The sequence below is a fragment of the Protobothrops mucrosquamatus genome, unplaced genomic scaffold (assembly GCF_001527695.2).
Source record: "Protobothrops mucrosquamatus isolate PMUCROS unplaced genomic scaffold, P.Mucros_1.0 scaffold1080, whole genome shotgun sequence".
Lineage (NCBI taxonomy): Eukaryota > Metazoa > Chordata > Lepidosauria > Squamata > Viperidae > Protobothrops > Protobothrops mucrosquamatus.
The window spans coordinates 398910-417418 of NW_015387308.1; the positions used below are offsets into that span (position 1 = coordinate 398910).

General features: G+C 36.4%; 1 protein-coding gene across 1 annotated transcript; it reads left to right on the forward strand.

Annotated features, from left to right (window-relative positions):
- The first annotated feature begins 731 nt into the window (after positions 1-731).
- Positions 732-18285, forward strand: ACBD3 (acyl-CoA binding domain containing 3). The gene is made up of 8 exons (XM_015820182.1): positions 732-1023; positions 6901-7042; positions 7547-7687; positions 8980-9138; positions 11604-11778; positions 12352-12535; positions 13176-13457; positions 16100-18285. The coding sequence occupies exons 1-8, from the start codon at positions 732-734 to the stop codon at positions 16309-16311; spliced, it is 1587 nt and encodes a 528-aa protein (XP_015675668.1). The 3' UTR covers positions 16312-18285.
- Positions 18286-18509: the final 224 nt, after the last annotated feature.

The following is an 18509-nucleotide window of genomic DNA, read 5'->3' on the forward strand; positions in this document are numbered from 1 at the left end:
AGTTGATTATGGACAGACTGAAGGGTGCGTGTTGATTGTCCTTTTTGACTTAAGTTTTTTTGTGTGTGTGGCACGTCTACTCAAGGGGTTCAGCCTTGCTGAAAATACCGGTGTGGCCATCACGTTCTGGATCGAGACTGCTCTGTCTTTCGACAATTCGTGTGAATTCGCCGGCCGTTTGAACTGCGGCACGACACGAATCGGTGGTTGTCACGCAGACGTCGAAGAGATTTCTAACCGGAAGCAAAGATGGCAACTTCGCTTGCGTTTACTCGGAATTAAATCGCCCTAAATCCCACATGCTTGGCTGCCCCGGGACTGCCTTCAGGAAATGTCCACAATATGCCCGCGATAAGGCAGGCAACTTGGCAAAGACCGTTGCAGCAGCAGATAAGCAACCCCATGACTGCCTCTAGAACAGGGGTAGGCAACCTTGGCTCTTTTATGACTGGTGGACTTCAACTCCCAGAATTCCTGAGCCAGCCATGCTGGCTCAGGAATTCTGGGAGTTGAAGTCCACCAGTCATAAAAGAGCCAAGGTTGCCTTCCCCTGCTCTAGCAGGACCACCCTTTCTACTCCTCTTCCTCTCCTCCACCTCCTACCTCCCGCCGCTGCTGCTGCTGCTGCTGCTCGCAGACTTGCCTGCCTCGCCGGAAGATCCGGGTCGTGAGGCGGGAGCAGGAAGTCGGGACGTGGCCGCCCAGCTGAGCAGCAGGGGACGAGGCAGGCGATGGCGGCCGCGGCAGCGCTCAGTTCGGAGCGGCTGGAGGTTTCCATTGATGGCCTGACCCTGAGCCCGGACTCGGAGGATGCGAGGCCTGGCCAGGCAGATGTTAGGCCGCTCCCGCTGGCTGGCAACCGAGGCGGCCGAGCGGGGACTTCTGGTCAGCCGGGGCAGGTGAGAGACGAGGCCGGCGGAGACGGAGACGGCGACGGCGACGGCGGCGGAGCGCTGAATCTGGAGCGGCGCTGGGGCTTCGACCTGGAGGAGTTGTACGGCCTGGCGCTGCGCTTCTTCAAAGGTGACCGACCGACTTTTGCCTCTTTCCAAGCCGGGAAAGTGACTGCAATGTCCCGGCTCCCCTCTGCTTCCCGGCCTCTCAATCGGAAGAGGGTCTGTGGGGAGAAAGCTGGGTAGCCTCCGGCCCCGACTCACATCCGTAGAGCCCCGGAGATCTTAAACTAAATATACGTTTATTTATTTGGTTTTCGCCTTCCGAAGCTTGTTGAGAAACGAGAGAAATATTCAATGAACTACACTATTCAGTTTGCAGGGGGATATATTAGTTGCAGGAGTGACATTAAGCAGACTTCAAATAGGCAGGCCAAAAGCGAAATTGCTAAATGGAAGTATATTAATGTTTTAAAATAAAGCTGAGAGTACGTAGACCACTTTTTTCTTCAACAGATTATGTAGCCTTAACGGAAATACGGGAGCCTAGAGACCTATAAAATGATATTGTGCTTGTTCTTTTAATACTGATTGCTGTTTTGGAACTATTGTTCGTTTGGATGTATACAGTGCTGAAAACCATCCCAGAATATTTTAATATTTTATACTTTGAATAAAGTCGCAGAAGGTAATATAAAAGCAAACAAAAACAAGCACTTAGGAAAATGCTTGTTAATTTTTAAATAAAAAGTAGGCCAAAATACAGCATTTCCTGCAGCAAATTATGTTATAAATCCATTTTTTGTTGCTCGTGTCTGTTTACAAGTACAAATACTACTGCAGAATTGGCACTTGGCAATTTTTTATTATGAGTTGGAATCAATCTGTGAATTATAAGAGTAATCAAGGAATACTCTTTTCAAATGAGGAGTTAGGTCTTATGAACTCAAATTTTATAGAAATTCCCAATGTGTAAATATCTTTGAATAATAGAGAAACATACAAAAATCCATGTTTGGAATTACTAGATAGTAAGTTTATACCCGTGAAATGTGATCTTTTGCTCCCATATCTTTGCTGTTGCTTTCAATATTATATATCATGTAGTGAGGTCATATTCATTTTTATTTCAAAGCATGAAATAGTAAAGATTTAACATCAGATGTAAGAAGGATTACACTTCTGAGCAAAATGTGCCATTCCTGAATTTTGTATCTTTTATAATGTGATGTGTTTAACTTACATCAAACATCAGATCATAGAAATTGGTTGAAATAATTAAGATCTTGTCACAACTGTGCATTGAGACTTAGTACAGTCTCAATATGTCTTTGTTTGCCATAACAAGTGGTAGGCATAGAAATATTTAAATACTTCGTTGCTGTTTCTCCTCAAGGAGGAAAATATTTATACATATTTTGTGCCCAAAGGGAGACTGAACTGCCCTTTTAAAAACTTTGAGGTAATATACAATATCTACTATCATAAATATGCATTTCTTGAAATATACTGTCGCCTTTGAAGGTCAGCCTAAACAATAACCTTCTTTGTAAGAAATAGTTGCTTTCTAATAATAATAATAATAAAGTTGGAAGGGACCTCAGAGGTCATCTAGTCCAACCCCCTGCTCAGGCAGGAAACCCTATACCATTTCAGACAAATAGCTGTCCAGTCTCTTAAAAACTTCCAATGTTAGAGCCTCACAGCTTCTGGAGGCAGGTTGTTCCACTGGTTAATTGTTCTAACTGTCAGGAAGTTTCTCCTTAGTTCTAGGTTGCTTCTCTCCTTGATTAGTTTCCATCCGTTGCTTCTTGTCCTGCCTTCAAGTGCTTTGGAAAATAGCTTGACTCCCTCTTCTTTGTGGCAGCCCCTGAGATATTGGAATACTACTATCATGTCCCCCCTCGTCCTTCTCTTCATTAAACTAGACATACCCAATTCAAGCAGCCGTTCCTTATATGCTTTAGCCTCCAGTCCCCTAATCATCTTTGTTGCTCTTCTCTGTACTCTTTCTAGAGCCTCAACATCTTTTTTACATCGTGGTGACCAAAACTGGATGCAGTATTCCAAGTGTGGCCTTACCACACTTAATCTTGTTCTTGCTCTCTTTTCTTGGTATATGAAAGGATTGGGGATCTACGTGTACCTAAGTTATTAGACCATCTAATAAAACAGAAAAAATACAAGTTTTCTTTGAAAAATATTGGAGTTGCTAAATGAAATGCTACTTCCCATATCGTAATCCATTTAAAATCTCCTTTATAAACCCAGGAGAAAGTACAATACAAACATATAGCAAACAGCCATGCTATAGATTGTGGCTTTTGTCACTAGATTCAAGAAATACAGTTACTGTTACTGTTCTAAAAAATGTTGTATAAAAGTGTTACTGAGCTGTGCTTGGAATACAAAGCAAAAAGAATAAAAGTAATGTTAAGCAGAAAGAAAAATTATGGCAAACTGAATTTTCCAAAAGTTGAAAGTTTTAAGTTGGTAGGCTATGTTGCAGTGTTACAGAATAGATTATCTTTCTTTGGCAACTATGTGGAGTTAACCTTGGGTGGTTGATTTATTAAGACAAATTAGGTGCATGAATGCATACAGAATCCTGGGGCCAAAAGATTGTGATGCAACGGATGCAATATGCCTACTGTATTCTTTTAAAAGAGCACAGATTTATAACAAGATAAAAACAGTGTTATCCCTGTGGATATTTTTTTCTGAAATATTGCTATGTGGAAAAGAGGGAGGGAGGGAGGGAAAAAGTTCTCATCATTCTAGTCCCAAATAAATCCAATTGAGTTTTAGGTAGGATGATAGGATATTACTATCAGATATGGGCTGCAAAAACCCTGATGATTGCTAGATGGCAGCAAATAGAGTTCTGTGTCTTCTTGCTTTCATCTAGTGGTTGTCCTAAATTATGGAGCCCAGAGGAATCTCTTTTGATATCTTTGAACTATGACATTTCAGTCAGCAGATACATCATGGATAATGTGAGAGAAATTTTATCTGCCATAAAATGTTTTACTGTGTCCTAACAAGATGCAGCAGTTTATGGTATCTGCTTATCCACCTTGTCCTATTTCAGGATGAGCACTAATGGTATCAAGAAGATTGCTTCACTATCTCTTTGAGCTCCTGGCTTTTCCATTGTTTTTGGAGACACTCAATCCTTATTGAAATGTATTTTGAAGGGCTTTTTTTTTTAAAAGATCTTTGACACATCTGAGGATCAACTGAGAATGCTAATGTTTTAATTTCTTTCTCTTTTTTCATTGTCTTAATTTTTTTCCAGTTTTGTCTTGTGTAGATACTGACTTCTTAGTTGTTGGTAGAGAACAGGATAGTATTGACAAAAGAACATATAACTATTTGAAGGACACTCAGCAATTAAGCACATAGGGCTTTTAATGGTATTATTTGAGCAGATAAGGGACAGTACCTACATTTCAGTTTGTTGGAAGGTCTTATCTTTCTTTTATTGGATAAGCAGGAGATATTTAAGCATATAAGTCTGTAAGAAAAAGAAAGGTTTAGTGGGGAGAAGCAGGTTACTATTACATTTTGTCACTTTATTGTCAGGAATATCGTTTGAAGTAAATAATTCCTGGGTATTTGTTTCGATTTTGTGCTTCATTAATCTTGTTTTAAATGGTACAAATTAGCATTGTTAAAATTGTGGTCCTTGGACTGCTGGAAGATCAAATCATTCAATCTTAAAAGGAAATCAACCCTGACTGTTCCTCGGAAGGCCAGATACTGAAGCTAAAGTTCAGATACTTTGGCCACCAAATGAGAAGAGAGGACTCATTGGAAAAGACCCCAGGGGTGGGAAAAATTGAAGGCAAAAAGAGAAGAGGACAGCAGAGGATGAGATGGTTAAATAGTATCGTTAACACAATGAACATGAATTTGGGCAAACTCCGAGAGACAATGGAAGACAGCAAGGCCTGCCATGCTGTGGTCCTTGGGATTGTGACGTGTCGGGCATGACTTAGCGACTGAACAACACGTCTTCTGGGGGTCCCCAAGACCCTCTCAGGGGTTCATGGAGTCAATTTTTTTTTGCCAGCCTATGTTAAAAAATAATCAAACGATCATGAGAAGTAGTAGTAGCAGTAAATGCATCAGTGTTTAATATAGTAAATATTGGTAAATATAATCTATATAAAAAAGCTCTTTTGAGGTCTTCCATCATTTTTAAAAGTTGGGATTCTGAGAAAAAAGAGTTAAGAAACATTGGTATAGATAATTCATAAATAATTTATTAATAGAAGTATATTATATGAAAATTAGTCCCTCATTAGTGTTTGTGGATGACTCAAGAAATAATAAGTTGAGATAAATATACTAGGTAAGTACCTTGAAATGGCAATCCAGGCTTGTTTTATTATAGTACTTGTACATTTTTTTAAAGTCCAAATATAAGATATAATGCAAATGGATTATGAAAAACTTGGGAAGCTGGTTTTATTATAATTATTCAACCAACTTCAAGCATATTCAAACAGATAAGTAAAATGGCTTTGCAGAAGATATGGTTAAAGAATGAACAGGAATTCCTCCTATGCTGTCTAGCTTGAAATTAGTGTGGCCAGTATTTGAGAACTGTAATGTCAGTGTCAACAAGAGCATGTTTTTTGCAGTGGACATTCATATGGATTCTAGTATGATAATATAGTATAACAGAAATAAAGCCTTTATTTTGATTTATTGTATAACAAAATAATTCTTGTATTTGCATCTTTGTTTCATGTTTCATCAGTCAGCATTTTTTCAAGCAATAGCTTTTGCTCTTTTGTGTGTTTTGTAAATTCACTGAATGTACTATATGCTCACGAAACCTAAATATGTGCTTTTTTTTCAAAAAACAAACTTATGTTGACTTGGGTTACAATTTAAAATATACTAAATTATTGTTGTGTAAGTACAGTTATATTTGATGCTTATTTCAGATGAACACTTTGAAGCCAGATCAATGTTTATGGGACATAAATTTAAAATGGATGATATTTCTTTTGTGATAAATGTTTAAAAAAACCTAGATTAAATTTGTGAAATGATTCATTATTTATTTGTTGTAATTTTTAATAAGGTTCTTTCAGTCTCTAGTTCATTTTTCAGTCATATACGTAAATAAATCATTAACCTTCTCTTTAATAATTAAAAGTAAAATTTGTTTACTTCACTAATCTTTTTGTAATTTTATTATGTAATTTACATTATTTAAATTTAATATTTAAATTATATTCTAGAATATATAAAATAACATGAATACTTTCTACGCATATTTTTATCCTAGCTATATAGTTAAAAATAGGATTTATGTATTGCAAATAAAAGAACAGCACCTTGTTTTTGTAAAATCAAAATCACCTTGTTATAGATCATGCTGCATATATATATAGATTTGTGACTTTGTTTATTGCTACGCATTATGTTTATTCTACTTTTCTGAAGTGTGCTAGGGAGCTTATAACATTTATACCTTCACCGTACCTGCAGAGTGGGTAAGCAGACCTCCAAAGCCACCCATTGAAGTTCATTACTAATTTGAGACTTAATCCAGATCTTTGATCCCAGTTCAATATGCTAAGTTATCACACTATGTCTTTTTTCAATAAAGTTCCTTGCCACATAAGAGGCTGTTAAGTGAAACTACCATTCTTGATGGCTGTCCATGTAAACATGTCCTGGGATAAGGCTGTACCCATGTTCTGAGTGTTTGCATGGATTTAGGTCTCTGTAACTCTGTACATTTTCCCTGAAAATGTAAATAAGTCTTGGTTTATTACCTTTCTTGGAGGTAGCCTTGAAAAAAAAATCAATATTCACTCCTCAGTTTTTTGCACTGGGCAACCAAATCAGCTAGCATAATTGATATCATTTTGAGAGACCGTTATAGAAGATAATGACATCCCATTGTGTTCTTAACTATGGAATACATAGCATTGTAACATTTATTATTTGTTATCTTGAAATTTACTGAATCTTTTGCTTTCAGAAAAAGATGGCAAAGCCTTTCATCCCACCTATGAAGAAAAACTCAAACTGGTAGCCCTGCATAAACAGGTTCTGCTGGGACCTTACAATCCAGATATCTGCCCTGAAGTTGGATTCTTTGATGTACTTGGGAATGACAGAAGGTAAAAAATATTTATAAATATAACAAATGCATTTTATTTGACCAAGACATTTTAACCTAAGATTGGACTGTGGGTTGAAATGTCAATAGTATGGTGATATCTTATAAATTCAGCACCTGAGCATATTTTTAAATTCCTGGAAGCCTAAAATGTGGTTATTTATTGACAGAAGATTTTAATTTAGTGGTTAAATCAAACTGTACATACATTTATTCTTGTTCTCAAGACAGAAATATGAATAAAAAATTTAATCACTACTACATTTGTTATCTTGGTGGGTCATCTGATAAGATTTTTTGTGTGTATATGCCTTGTCATGTGAAATTCCTAGTGTTCTGGGTAGAGGTACTGCTTTCAAAAGTATCCATGTTCAGAGCTGTTTTCTGGGAACATTTTCCTGCCTGGTTGTCTAGCATCAACTCAAGCATAAACTGTTGTGTTTATACTTAACTTGATAGAAAGTATTTCCTTTTTATCCCAACTCATTTTATCTCATCATTGCAGGAAAGAATGGGTTGCACTTGGTAGTATGGCAAAGCAAGAAGCTATGACAGAGTTTGTAAAACTCCTGAATAGATGTTGTCATCTCTTTTCAACATATGTTACATCCCATAAAATAGAGAAAGAAGAGCAGGAGAAGAAAAGGTATACTTTTGTACTTGTTTGGAACCAAATTCTAGTTCACAGAGATTCCTAATGATCTCTTAGTTCTTATTATTTTGCAACAGTCTTGATGATGAAGTTATTTGCTTTCCTGCAGTTTTTGTTTGCTTCTATTACAAATATGAGGATTATTAGTAATATTTTAAATGTTGCCTAAATATAAAACTGGTCATTAGTGCATAAGAATCTTTGTAAATATGTAATGTGGTTTATGGTAGAATCAGTTCAAAACTCCATGTTCATTTACCGTGGTTAGAGAAATAGCATATTATCTAGTATCTTGCCCAATATCTTGATTGCTATCAAAAAGTTAAATGTATTTGCTTTTAACAGAAATGTTGTTGCTTATTGATGGTATTCGTTATAAAAAATTCATCTTGTGGAGGAACATGTTTTGTTCTGTTTTTCATTGCACCAGAGTTAGGTTTGTTGCATTTTCCTGGGTTTCTTGGATTATTCTGGTGCATAATAAGAAATTATTTTAATATTTTTTTTTGCAATTGTTCTGTGTACAATACTATTTCTGAGAAGAGGTACTTAAGCCTTCTGTGTTCCCTTTGAGTTGTTTTGTAATCTTACTATGCAGTCATTATTGTGAGTGATTCCCGGGTAAGTTTCCCTAAGATTATAGTTAGAGAAATTGCACTACAGTAAAACCATAATTTAAAAGAATATTTGAAAAAAGGTGTTCTTTTAAATCCAAATATCTGTTAAATCTAAATTGACATAATTGACATTATTTGCATCAATTGACACAAATGATGTCAATTACTTAAATATATAAATTATGTGAGATGCCTACACAGCTTTGGAAACAACAGATTTTACTGTCATTTGGGGTGAAGTCCAAAGTTAAAAAAAATAATCTCTTGACAGCAATTTCACAGTCTACTGATTAGGGATAATTGCGAAATCAAGGTTTTGGTGTATGTTCCCACAAATAATCTAATCAAGTAGGACATTAGATCGCTAATAGATTAAATCATAGGTGTTTTCATCCAACATTCTCAACTGCTTCAGAAAAATACCTTGCGGGACAGCATCTGCTTTCTTGTGTTCCCCCACAGCAGATAATGGAGCTGTATGCCCTTGACTAAGGGAGAAAATATAACTCTTGTGGTACTAGCCATTGATAGTTTTATGGAAATAATTTTATATGAGTTCTTTATTGTTAAATTCAGTGACAGATTGGAGATTGAAACGTCATTCTTCGTATTGCAGCATGAGAAGCTGCACAGAATTACAGAGTAATTGATAGATAACAAATATTACAGGAGAGAAGAGGAGGAACGTAGGCAACGTGAAGAGGAAGAACGAGAGCGTTTACAAAAAGAGGAAGAGAAACGCAGGCAAGAAGAGGAAGAGAGACTCAGACGGGAAGAAGAGGAGAGACGGAGAATAGAAGAAGAGAGATTCCGAATGGAACAGCAAAAGTAGGACTCAGTAATACATGATTTGTCATATCATATTTGTGTCTTTTTTTAAAAAAAAGTTTTTTGAACATGGGATTATCCCTTTTATTCTTACATTAATGGAAATGCCAACTTGCCCAAGGCCGTACAAATAATTTTTATAAGTGGCTAAATATTTTTAAATGTTTTGGGACCTCAAGTGATATATAGAAGGAGTAAGCTGAAGTTTACAAGAAATAAAATTTGTAGAGAACAGACTGTAGATTCAACCTATTATTTAGATTCAACCTTTTATTATTGACAGGTAAATCATTTTTGAGATTACTTAAAATACTGAAGGCAAATCTTTGAGGGAGATGGGAAGTTTCTAAATTTGATAAATAAAAGTTATTCAAAGGTGTATCTAAATTCATGTACTGATGGGACTAGGAACAAGTCCATTGGAAGAGAGTTTTGCTAAGAAAGTTATAGAACTATATAGCTTCAAGGAGCACTAAACCATCAAATCCAACAATGCATAAATTTAAATTACTGCACTGTTATCTAACTTCTGCTTCAAGTATAAAAGAATCTTATCATTTCTTCCAGTAATTGGTTTTACTGTTAAACTATTAGAAAGTGTTTTTTCTTAATGTTCAGTTAGAATATTTTTTCTAGTATCTTGATTGCATGATTTTTTGTCTTGTACTCTGGAATAATGAAGAACAGGCTTTACCCTTGTGTGACATCCTTCCAGGTATTTGAAATTACATTCATCCTCAGTTTTTTTATTCTTTAAGACTATAAACAGTTTAATTTCCTTAAAACTCTTTTCATACAACTTAGTTTCTAGTCTCTTGCTTGCTACTCTTCTTTGAACCTGTACTACTTTGTCTGAATTTTTGTTCAAGGACCTTAGTATTGGGATTAGAATTTACCATTTACACTGAAAAGTTACATTTAGCATGAACTCTTGGATTAACCTGAAAGATACAAAATTCTTCTCTGAATGCTTAAAGGTGAAATTGCAATTGGGAGATGCTGTTAGGCTCTTGTGGATGCATCATCAGAATTTCAAGGGCAACCAACATTTATGTTGCTTTTACTCTGGCAGAAACTGAATTCATTAAATAGGTTTTAAATAGAGGAGATAATGTTTAGAGAGTTTTCTTAAAAATAAGATTTGGAGATTACTGCTTTTGGGAAATGGAATGAAAGCTCTTTATGTCTTTTTTATTCTGGAATCTGATCCTGAGATAATATGGACACTGCAGATTATAAGGCTTTCCCCAATAAATTTGGTGTTTGTTCTGGATACAAAAAAAGGATATGATTTATTTATTGGGTACTTTTTTGAGACATTCGTTGGTTGTCTAATGTGTATTGTAGAATAAATGTAATTCATCTTTTGAACGAATTGTTGAGAAGCGAACTATATTTTTAGATATTATGAAAAGCAAATATCCTATATTCATTATTTCTATATATACTGTATATATTAGAAGTGATTGTTTCTCATATTTTGTGTGTTAGTGGAGCTACGTGAGCACAAATGGTTTTTTGAGAAAGTGTGAAATACTGTGTTTTCCTGAAAATAAGACCTGCCCCGAAAGTAAGCCCTAGCTTGACTTTGGGGGAGGGCCTAATATAAGCCCTACCCCGAAAACAAGCCCCAGCTATGGTAGGATCGTCAGCCAGACGGTGTCATGTGTCTGATTAACGAAACACTTAAAAGAACTTTTAGGCATTTTTTTAACCTAAAAGCCTTTATTAAGGTTACAGAGATGTCAGTACGGCATGGTGGAATGCTAAGATCTGATTTTCTTTTCCATTGCACATACATTCCAGGCATTTTTCCCTCCCCTATTTTGGGGTCATGATTCACATCTTCCAATTAACTTGGAAGATGTGATTCACTTCCGGTTCCTTTTTCCCGGGCTTTCCTTATATTCTCCTCCCCTTTCACTGTTGCCTGATTTAACTATAAAAATACCAGACAGTTCTGCATATTGTCAAAGCAAGAATATACAGTATTTGCAGCGTTGACAGACGGAGGGTATAGCCAGCTGACATCGCTCGCATTGGGAGCGCCTACGGGGGAAGGAAGATTTCTTCACCTCCCCCTTCTCCCCAGGCAATTGCCGCTTGGCTCTCTAAGAGACTAGAAAAGGGGCTGAAAGGGACAAAAATACCCTGAAAATAAGACCTAGTATCTTTTTTGGAGACCAAAAAAAATGTAAGACCGGGTCTTATTTTTAGTGAAACCGTGGTATTTGTAATTCAATCTTTTGATTACTGCATTTGACTTAAGGGTTCACATTCCACTTGTATTCGCATGCAAACCCTACTAATATGTTTTAGAAATAAAACATTCTGTGTCCTAATTACGTAAACCAATTTGCTCTTAGTATGAAGAAAAGTTAATTTACTGTGTTTGAATCGAGTTAAGTAGCTGCTCTTCCTATGTCTGCCGAGTTATTTACTGGGGCAATCTGTTCTTAATCCAGGCAACAGATAATGGCAGCATTGAACTCTCAGACTGCTGTCCAGTTCCAACAATATGCAGCCCAACAGTACCCAGGCAACTATGAGCAGCAACAAATCCTAATTCGCCAGCTCCAGGAGCAGCATTATCAACAGTATATGCAGCAACTTTATCAGGTCCAGCTCGCACAGCAGCAGGTATAGTACACCGTGGTAGCAATGTGACAGAATAGCAGCTTTTTAATTTTCAACTGAAACTACTAAGTTAGACTGTAGGTACTTCTGAAGCTAGAATAAATTCTAATAAGAATAAATAAATCTTTATAAAGCTAGAATAAATTCCAATAATATGTCTTACAGCCAAGTGCCAGCACCTAGGCAACGAATGCTGATCTTGAAAAGCTAAACAAGTTCCAGACTAACTAGTGTTTGGGTGGGACTCTATCAGGAAATCCAAGGGCTATAAACTAAGTTGGGAATTTGAAAGAACATTTTGAAAAAAGATGGTGGTAAATCATTGTTGTATTGTTACTGGGAAAACAATATGGCTATATTAATAACACCAGGAGAGCTTGGTATTTTATGTCTGTTAACATGAATATGTTCATGCAGTTACCAGGAGACCGAAATATAATGATTTGTGTGTGTGGATGCTGTTACAGTTTTTTAAATTCTGTTTAAATTGATGCATACATTAGGTGACTCCTGTCAAATACATTGCACACTTTTATGGACTTTGCAATAAGTGCTCTTTTTTTTTTTAATTTGTAGGCAGCTTTACAGAAACAGCAAGAAGCAGCTGCTACAGCTTTAGTTACATCAGTATCAAAGGCAAATTCAGCCACTGCAGGGGAAATCTCATCAGTCAATGGACAGGCTAATGCACATGCAGGCAGCCCTGAAAAAGATCTGGAAATAGATGCTTTAGAAGAAGCACTAGAGAATGGACCAAAAGGTATGACTGATGTTTATTGGACTCTTTGAAACACAATAAATAGTTTGAGTATTTAGTATTGTGTTTAGTATAGAATATAGATACCCGCTTTTGTTGTTTTTGATTAAAGCCTGTATGTGCACCCTTTTCTAATGATTGGAACTAATGGCCTGCAGATCAGTGGCTTACTGCCCTGTAACTGTGCAGAGTGCAGAATCCTATTCATAGACAAAAATTGGATAAATAAAAATTAGTGGAGGAAAAATGCAGTTTCTTATGGTCTTTCATTTGGGGTTTTAAAGTAGCATCATAGGAAACTGCTTTGTTACTGGACTATTGCTGCTGCTTAGCCCAATATTGTTTATACTGACTTTGGCTCGTCATCTGTACCAAGACAGGACATGGCATATGGCTGGAAATTTAACCCTTGTTTACAGACAAGCCTTTAGGTGATTCAAACCTGCTATGTGGTTTTGGCAGAGTGAGACTGCTTTACATCTAGGCCTACTAAATAATTTGGAAAGTGTAGCCCTGTAGTGTAGTTCTTCTCTGTACTGTGATTCTTATCTATTGATATACCATCCCAAGACAATTACGTTGAAAAAAAAATGTAAATTTCTTTAGCTTTGTTGCACTTTCTTTTATCCCTCCTCCTTTTTAGAATCAGTTCCAGTCATAGCAGCACCCTCCATGTGGACACGGCCCCAGATTGCTGATTTCAAAGAGAAGATTCGCCAGGATGCAGATTCTGTAATCACAGTGGGCAGAGGAGAAGTAGTGACAGTTCGAGTTCCAACACATGAAGAGGGCTCTTATCTTTTCTGGGAGTTTGCTACAGACAATTATGACATTGGTTTTGGGGTATATTTTGAATGGACAGACTCCCCTAACACAGCTGTCAGTGTTCATGTTAGCGAATCCAGTGAAGATGAGGAAGAAGAAGGTATCTTATTTATATACTTAGCAAAGATTTAAACGTGTTGGAGACACTCTCAATTTGTCACATCTTTGTTCTACATTATTTGTTAGTAAAAAAAAAACAAAACCCAAATCCTATAGCTACCTTATTTGAAATTTGAGAAGTTGATTCTAGTATTTGAATGCAGGTGGGAAATAATAAATGCTGAAATAATCTTCTTTTATCCTGGTAATTCCAAAGATGTTGGGACTGTGATTCTCAGAATGCCCAGCTAACCAGTGGGTTAAGTCATTGTGGGCTGAAAGTTATCAATTGGGAAGCATGTTTAATAAGTTAATATTCCTTTCACAATTATTGTTGTAAATGACTACCGACTCCCTTGATATTTACAAGGTTCTTCAATTATACTAGTGCTTTACAATAAAATCTCTTAGCTTGGGAAAATCAGTGTGCGAAAATAGAAAAATTCTTCTTGAGGTATTTATAGTCCTCAGCGGCCATTCTAAAAATCAAAATGGCTTCCCCATTTGTACCTTTCTAGCAAACATAAAATTTATATTATGTAGATTACCATCTAGACTCTAAGTTGCATGATTTTCCCTGTCATCATTTTTCAAATCCTTCTACCAATTTCATTGCCTTCTCAGTTTTCTTTTTAATAATAATAATAATAATAATAATAATAATAATAATAATAATAATAATAATGTTGGAAGGGACCTTGGAGGTCATCTAGTTCAACCCCCTGCTCAGGCAGGAAACCCTATACTATTTCAGACAAATGGCTGTCCAGTCTCTTCTTAAAAACTTCCAGTGTTAGGGCATTCACAGCTTCTGGAGGCAGGTTGTTCCACTGGTTAATTGTTCTAACTGTCAGGAAGTTTCTCCTTACTTCTAGGTTGCTTCTCTCCTTGATTAGTTTCCATTCATTGCTTCTCGTCCTGCCTTCAGGCGCTTTGGAGAATAGCTTGACTCCCTCTTCTTTGTGGCAACCCCTGAGATATTGGAATACTGCTATCATGTCCCCCCTCGTCCTTCTCTTCGTTAAAGTAGACATACCCAATTCCAGCAACCTTTCCTTATATGCTTTAGCCTCCAGTCCCCTAATCATCTTTTATCATTATCATTGTGATTTTCCAAATTCTTTTTTGCTGTACAGCAACCTTCATTTACTGTACGGTCTGTGTGATATTTTCTTCATAATTGCATTGGTGAGCAATTGTCCTAACCCTTCATTGTGTGATAAAAACAGATAGTCCTCGGGTTACAATGGCAATTAGGCTGGGGTTGCATCAGGTGATTATGCTTTACAGTTGCCATCGTAATCCAAGAACATTGTTAAACAGGTAATCAAGCAGGGCCATGCAAATGCAGGAAGCCGAGAAAAAGAAAGGCGCAGTGCAAGTGCAGAAAGGCAAGGGAAGGAGGGAGGGAGCCCAGGAAAGGGGGTGTGGTGTGCATGTGAGTGCAGTCGCAGGAGGACTTAGCCGGGTGACTTGTCACCTTCGCTGCTGACTTCCCCATTGACTTTGTGAAAAGCTGGCAGGGAAGGTGGCAAATGGCAATCACATGACCGTGGGGGTGCTGCAACCAGTCATTTAGTGCAAGCTGGTTATCAAGCACCCGAATTGCGATTGCATGACCACAAGGGTGCTGTGATGGCCAGAGCTTCTTGGACTGGTCTTAAGAATTAGTTGTTTAGTGCTGTCACAACTTTGAACAGTTACTGAATGAGTAGTCAGTGAGGACTAGCTGTAGTTGCATAGCATCCAGTTTTCCTAAGTTTTGGCAACTTCAAAGAGCAAAAAGACTTGACTACTTTCGGGTGCCTGGTAAATGTATATGTGTTCTTTGCTAGTTGGCGTGTTTAAGTTAGAATCTTAATTTACATGGAACTCATAATATAAGCTGGCAGGACAATTAACTCAACTTATTTCATTTGCACTAATTTAATTTTGAATTGAATTTATTCAATTCAATTTATTCATTTATTAAGTAAGTATTGACATTTCTGGAGGCCATCCTTTCACTATTCCTTCATGGAAGACAACCTTTTAGCAACTTTGCTTATGTTAACAAATAGCCTTTCGTTTCCATTTCCCAAAACTGTAGGAAAATAGTGCTATTACAACTAGGCCATTTTGCCCCATTATCATGAGGATAATAATTCTGCTGCACTTTATTGTCCTAAAAAATGGGATCAAGATTTTACTGCGAAATCACGTAAACAGTTTTTAAAAATTGTCTATTAACATCACCCGTCCACATCTATCTTCCAGTAGATATCTGAAGAAAGGTTCAAAACTATGATCTTCATTTTATTAGGCTCTAATAATGGTAGAAATGGAAACGTCTAAAAAGTACAAATCAACTATAAAATAATGGAATTAAATGTAACACTTGTTATTCTGTATTTACATTGAGCAAAAGCATTCATTCATTAGTTAAGAAGATTGCCCCAGATCGCAGTGGGCGAATTAATTTCAGTTGCTTCTTTTGCAAATCCTGGTATCAAAATGTCATGCTTTCTTACCCATACTGTAAATTGTTTAAGGTTGTGCAGTTGGATTGTTTTTATTCATCATTATCTATAAATAATTGATTGTGGGATTTATTTGGCATTAAGGCATGCAGTAGTTAATACTTTATTTTTGTCTCTTTCTCAGAACATGCTAGTAGTGAAGAGAAAGCCAAAAAGAATGTGAACAAGCCTCAGCTAGATGAAATAGTGCCTGTGTACAGAAGAGACTGTCATGAAGAAGTGTATGCTGGCAGCCATCAGTATCCAGGGAAAGGAGTCTACCTTCTTAAATTTGACAACTCTTACTCACTATGGAGGTCAAAAACAGTTTACTACAGAGTGTATTATACTAGATAAAGCTCTTATATTGTTGGAGGTTGGGGTGGTGCGGAAGACATCATGTTATTTGGAACATCGATCATACTGGACTATTTGACTTCGTTATCCCTTTTAATGTATCTGTGTTGTGTGTGCGTATGTGTGTGCTTGTTAATTTTGATACCGGGAATGAGGCTATTATCTATAGATCATTATAAATGAGATAGGTGGGGCTAGGATCTCCCATCTTTTCTGGTGATGGTTCTTTGCCAGAAGTCAAGACAAAAGTGAACTGAATTTATGCATTGACTTTCAAAATGCTTTCAGTTCCAAGGCAGGCACGCACGCACGTACGTACACACGCACAAACACACACCAGGAGATGTTTCATTAGTGGCAGTTATGATGTTGCCTGATGTATAAACTTTGAACTTTTAAAAACAAATCTGTTAGCTGTCATTTGATGGTACCAGCCTTACTTGTGAAGAGCGGGGGAGTTGGATGCCATCTGCACTGTAGCAAGCAAGTTTCTTAATACTGTGTTTGAATGTCAGATTTTTACACCATTAAACTTGAAACCTTAGTGGATGCAGTTTAGAAAAGTATTTGCTGTCTGTTCTCATTGGAAAAAATATTTGGAGCCTAGTATAATATGATTTTGGATGAGATAAAGAAATGTGTGTGTGTGTGATGTGCACGCATGCAAGCAAGTGTCCTTGTCAAAAGGTGTGCACGCCCATGAGTGTACATACTGTATACATAAATACATGCATATGCTTACCTATATACATCAGGGATCTTTTTTTTTTTATCACAGACTTACAAATAATTGATTTTGGGCATCAAGAAAATAACAGATATCCATCTTTCCCTTGTACCTGTTGCTATTCCTAAGATTGTTTTGTGTATTATTATTATTTTTAAACAAAGACATAACATTTGGATAAAACTCTAGATTTGTCTCACCTAAAATTAATGAGATCCACTCTTGCTTTTGAAATTTGTGATAAAACAGGTATATATACGAGACATTCCTTTTGGAGTACATGTCTTTTGGAACTGTATAGATAAATGTCCTTATACATAATACATTTGTCTGCGCTGGTTTTATAATCTAGGGATCTTTTCCTTTTTTGTAAACTGAAGCTTCCACTTCCACTTTATGCATTATCAGAGAAGTTTGCAGAATAAATATTGCACTAACGTTCTTAAAATCACTGCCAGGCCCATCCCTATCTTAATTTTAGGTTACTTTTGATTTTCCAACACATGCCCTCTTGTTCTTTCACAAGTAATATTCCAACATTCATATCAAGACTAGACCAAAACTAAAATTACATATTTGCTCAACAATGACTAAAAGTGGATTTTTGTTCTTCATTTCCATATATAACAATTTTTGTATGGACTATGCTTCCCAAAAGCAAGATAGGAGTGCAGATGTTAAAAAATCAGTTTGTAGAGGTGTGTTATGTTTGACATCCACATCACCATTTTTTCTTTGTAGAATAATTCTTTGGATAGGCTGACATACTTATTTGTTCCACTGCAAATAAATCTGTTGGTATTTTGGACATTCTATTCGAATATTTGTATATACATGATATTTTTTCTTTCTTATATCTTACAAAGAGTTATCTTATTTGATTTAGCGTTTTAAGCTTCTGTCCAACTAATGCTGTCAGGACAGCTTTGTTCTAACACGTTGTTTCCTCATGTGTACATAATACTGTATAAGCAATGGAGTTGAAAAGTAATTTGCTTTTTCAAAGCTGTTATTTTAAAAGGAAATTAGAGGCAGGCATTTATTCTGTTCCATTTGTTTTCATCCATACAAATTATGATCTAAAACTATTGGAGAGCAATACTTGTAAACAATAGCATTTTTTTGCTGTCAGGCTTTGTGGATATCCAAACTCCAAAAGTTGCCTCTTACTGTTAAATAGTGCAGATAAGTGCGCTTTCAAAATATCTTGGAATAATATATTTAACCTGAATTAAAAATGATTATATGGATCTTCTGTCTTTTTCTTAAGTTCCATCAAGATTACTTGACTGAGGGCAAGTACAGATATAATACTAGAAATGTCCCTTTAATGAACACTTCTTAAACTATATTTTTAACTCCGAGATTGTCAAACTATGTTTCGTTAGCATGTATTTATTTTTTATATATTTCTTTGCCTAATAACATAAGTTTAATTTGCATGATTTGCCCATGGCTTCAAAAATGTTTC